The sequence below is a fragment of the Anneissia japonica genome, unplaced genomic scaffold (genome assembly GCF_011630105.1).
Source record: "Anneissia japonica isolate Jap-2015-1 unplaced genomic scaffold, ASM1163010v1 scaffold287756_len632865_cov181, whole genome shotgun sequence".
NCBI classification, from domain to species: Eukaryota; Metazoa; Echinodermata; class Crinoidea; order Comatulida; family Comatulidae; genus Anneissia; species Anneissia japonica.
The window spans coordinates 563,134-567,516 of NW_022693589.1; the positions used below are offsets into that span (position 1 = coordinate 563,134).

The window sequence follows — 4,383 nt, forward strand, 5'->3', positions numbered from 1 at the left end:
TAACGAAAGTTTGGCACAAGTTTTTTTAGATCCAGCTGTAGGGGGCGTCCCATTTTTCGTATTCCCACCATGCATTTCGGTGGAACACGGTGGAACACTTTTTTTTGTGTGGAGAACTCTATCTTGTAATTCTAGTATCTTTGGTTTGATTGACACTCTGGAAAGGTCTATTGAGCATGATCATTGTTAATCATATCGTCATTGACTATCATTGTTTTTGACAAGCTCATCATTGTCAGTTCAACTTCAATTCGGACATCACGTGTTATTTTTTTGTCGACTTCAAAAACATCTTCCTACCGTTGGTGATTTCTGACGACCTACACTCCCAGTTGACAGTGCACACGATGCTAACTCTTCTTATTTCCCACACTTTAATCGGGTATGATTTTCCGATCAGTCCTTCCATTTCCGAAGAACATTAGTTGGTGGTTTTACAACTGAAAATCTCAGTGGGTGGTGTGTTGTTTGTCTTTCAACTAATAGGGAAAATACACTCCTTCCAACTTCCTTTTACGCCATCTAACAAACAAAGGACTTATATTATAAGTCCTTGAAGAAACAGTGTTGCTGACGTTTTTTCTGCCAACTTGAATTTCCTCTGTTGCCATTTTCTGCCAACTTGAATTTCCTCTGTTGCCATCTTCCACCTTCAGTCGATTACGTCATTCTCGGCTACCTCTTCTATAGTAGTGACAGTGGGTTGATCATTGATTAGGCCTATATCTCTTTCCTTAGCCTCTCTCTCACAGACTCTTTTCTGATATTCTTGCATCCGCTTTTGGTAAATGATGTTTCTGTTGTATCTCGCTGCCATCTGTGATCGGCTCTCTGCAAGTTTCAGCTAAAATTATAAAAAAATTTAATGAAATGTTCTATACTATACGCAATTGTTTTGTATAAGCTACGGTACTACTGTACGTACCTGTCTGTATCGGTTAATTGTGCCGATTTCTTGAACAAGAGGCGACTTGCTTGGGTTAGTTTGAACAATACTGTGGAAGCATGACGGCAATTCACGATCAACGTGAGTAGATGCCATGTTCAATTCCATTTTAAAGCCGTAGCGTGAGGGTGGTCGCCTGTGCCTCTTTGGAAGCATGTTATCAACATCAAAATCTTGATACATACTAGAACGGAAATGAACAGATAAATTTGATAATCGAATAAATAAAAAATATACCATGCTGAAACTTAGGCCCCTAATCTTATAGTAATAATATCAATAACAATGACAATTATATAAATAGAAATGTTATTAAATAATGATCACTTGTTATCATATCATAAATATTATTGAAATATTAGGGCCTTATAATAAGTTGTATCAAGTTTTTCAATCTCCTAACGTAACTGCTGTAACTCAAATCGTGAATAATGGATCCAAATAGTCGATGGGATATTATAAACAACACAAATGTAAAAGCAATAAACCGTGATTCAATCTCCAGCTGTATCATACAGACATCATCAGGCATGATACAGAAAAACCCAATTTTTTCCCCAGGTATAATTATTATTACTGTATTATTATTTTATTTTTTTAATTATTATTCAATATTTATTCACTAATTTCTTCAGTGGCAACATAAAAAATATGCCTAATACTTATCAGAATTATCAGAATTGTTATATTTTACAGGTAATAAATTATTAGTGAAAGTATAGTAACAACATCACTTATCAAGAGGAATTAGTAAAATAATGAATAACTATCAAATTTGTATAGTCTAATATATATTTTGAAACAATTAATGCATAGATTTAGTTTGTTGGTTGTCTTTACAATGTCTTACTTCCTAAATGACCGTGTAGGCATTTTTCCTTTGAAGACGGCATCAGAAATTGCATCTATAATTGTAAAAATCAAATCATCATTATTGTACTACTCTAGAATGTTATATGGGTGTACATTGACAGATTACATAATAATTATGATTATATTATTAAGATTGTCTAAATGTTTTATTTTCAATACACACTGTTTAATATGATGTATATATATATATATATATATATATATATATCTGTCTCTTATACACATCTAACTCTATCTTGTAATTCTAGTATCTTTGGTTTGATTGACACTCTGGAAAGGTCTATTGAGCATGATCATTGTTAATCATATCGTCATTGACTATCATTGTTTTTGACAAGCTCATCATTGTCAGTTCAACTTCAATTCGGACATCACGTGTTATTTTTTTGTCGACTTCAAAAACATCTTCCTACCGTTGGTGATTTCTGACGACCTACACTCTTCTTGTCTTGTTTCTCTAAAAAGTCTTCTGTATCATCACTATCACTATCATCCTCATTATGGAAAGTCCTGCTGGTTTGACAAACGCTCTCTTGACAAACGCCCTCTTTGAACTGGTCTTCTTTATCGTGTATTTTTACAGAACATTCCTCTGCATCGGGATCAACCTTTTCTAATTCACTAAAGAAGAAAAGGAAAATTTAAGTTACAGACAGTTTGTTGCAATAAATCAATCGTTTTAATATTAGAATCCAACCACACATACATATAGTCTAGTATTTTGTTATAGTCCTAAAACCAAAAATAAAATTAATATCATAAGAATTATGATAGTCAGCGAAAATACAATCAAAAGATAAAAAAGAATGTTTAAGGTCATTTAGTGATTAAAATTTTCCACTTTATTATAGTGACTCTTCACTTGAATGTATGTAATTATGATTTTCTTACTTTATATTGCGATAATTCTCATATGAGAGAGTGAAAGGAAATATTCTAATCACTAAGTAGTGAATATAATATATAAATGGCCTAAATATGGCCTGGTATACTGCACGTATAAAGCATAAGAGTACACATGGATTGGCTCAAAGCGGCTCTAAATCTACCTTTTTATTGTTCAAGCTTGTGAATGACTGGAATCCCTTTCAAGTAAAGTGGCCACAGCTTGGCCACCATTTCAAGTTTTTCCCCTACACAACAGACAGAATGTGGTAAGGATAGAGGGACAAAGCACATGCCTTCTCGAAGTAATTATTATAAATTTGCTTACGTTTTTTTAACCATGACTTCGCCTGACGATGCCGTCATAGAATCAACATTTTTCATGCTGTCAACATTAGTGACTATCCCAGGTGAAATTCTTTTCTTGGTAAAGAAACGGCGTATTCTTTTTAGAAGCGAAGGTTCTTTTTGAACATGATTTTTGTCTCCCCTTATAGAATTTCCAACTGCCGATGTATCTTCTTCACTTACTATGCCGGATGGAATTATTGGTCCGATCAGGTCGACGTCACAAGCGATATTTTCGATTTCTTTTAACCCTTCATTTTGAAGATTGCTTTCGGTAGCATAAGATACGGGATCATCATGATCCGTACATAATATAGTAAAAATACTACCCATAGTTAACAAAGTATGAATTTCTCAAGGACAAAATAAATCAGAGAATAAAATTTTATGGAACGTGATTTGTTTGCACACAATGAGTTGTGAATATCATTATCAGTACAGTGTATAGAAACAAAGCTTACTTTATGACGTAACAAAAAAGTGCGTAAACTATGGTTACAGAACGCGTGCGCCTTGTAAAGGCCTAAAATGCGCACATTGGGTGTCATGGGGATAAGAATTGCATCTCAAGTTTGTTTCCTATTTTGATCTTGAAGTATACATTTAAAAAAAAATTAAATGCACAATATTTATGACTACATCATATGGCACCCGTTCGTCATGTTGGGAATGTATTTTCAAGTTCATCGCTACAAAGTTCTCATTTTAACTCAAGTTAACTCAATTATTTTAACTCAAGTTGCTAGGACAGCTCTTATTGGTTTACATACACGATTACATTTGCCACAGGACGGTGGAACTCCCCTTGTGGATCATTTTGTAATACATTCTGTTTTGATAGTAATTGTTATTGTCGGGATGGAATAGACAATAACTGGATTTGGAGATTCAGGAGAAATATGTATAAGTGTAATTTTGCCCTACCTGACGTGGAAACGTACTGAATACTCAGTACGTTTGAAGACAATTGCGAAAAAAATCACAAGTTGTTCTCAATTGTTACATTCTGTTTTGTATTTTCACGACGTTCTCTGCACCTTCATGACTACAGTATATGAATATATTATCCCAAGAATTGATTAACAATAATAATTACACAGAATATTTAATTTGTGGTTGAAAAATATCTAAGCATTATAAAAAAAAAAAACAACAACAACTTTGGAATAACGTCTAACACTGTAGCTGATTCCATCAGTATTACAAAATAATTAGCAGACATTCATTCTTTTTTTTTTTTTTTTTTTTTTGCATTCGATTACCTGTCTCTTATACACATCTAGATGTGTATAAGAGACAGTATATATATATATATATATATATATACATAT

The 4,383-nt window shown here is 33.2% G+C and overlaps 2 protein-coding genes across 2 annotated transcripts in view; one reads left to right on the forward strand and one right to left on the reverse strand.

The window, feature by feature from the left end:
- Positions 1–168: 168 nt before the first annotated feature.
- LOC117100834 lies at positions 169–1,143 on the reverse strand. Its single transcript, XM_033240663.1, has 2 exons — positions 926–1,143; positions 169–844 (listed from the first exon to the last, which is right to left on the reverse strand). The coding sequence occupies exons 1-2, from the start codon at positions 1,127–1,129 to the stop codon at positions 653–655; spliced, it is 396 nt and encodes a 131-aa protein (XP_033096554.1). The 5' UTR covers positions 1,130–1,143; the 3' UTR covers positions 169–652.
- LOC117100833 (neural cell adhesion molecule L1-like) overlaps positions 1,092–4,383 on the forward strand; it is a 15,279-nt gene continuing 11,987 nt past the window's right edge. The window contains exon 1 of the mRNA XM_033240662.1: positions 1,092–1,149. The gene's annotated coding sequence lies outside the window, so the exon portion shown is untranslated. The remainder of the gene's footprint in view (positions 1,150–4,383) is intronic.

Excerpts from the sequence above, each read along its gene's own strand:
- LOC117100834 (XM_033240663.1), bottom strand. The coding sequence starts at position 1,129 with ATGTATCAAGATTTTGATGTTGATAACATGCTTCCAAAGAGGCACAGG. Across the intron at positions 845-925 it reads CAATTAACCGATACAGACAG|CTGAAACTTGCAGAGAGCCG; the intron begins GTACGTACAGTA and ends TTATAATTTTAG.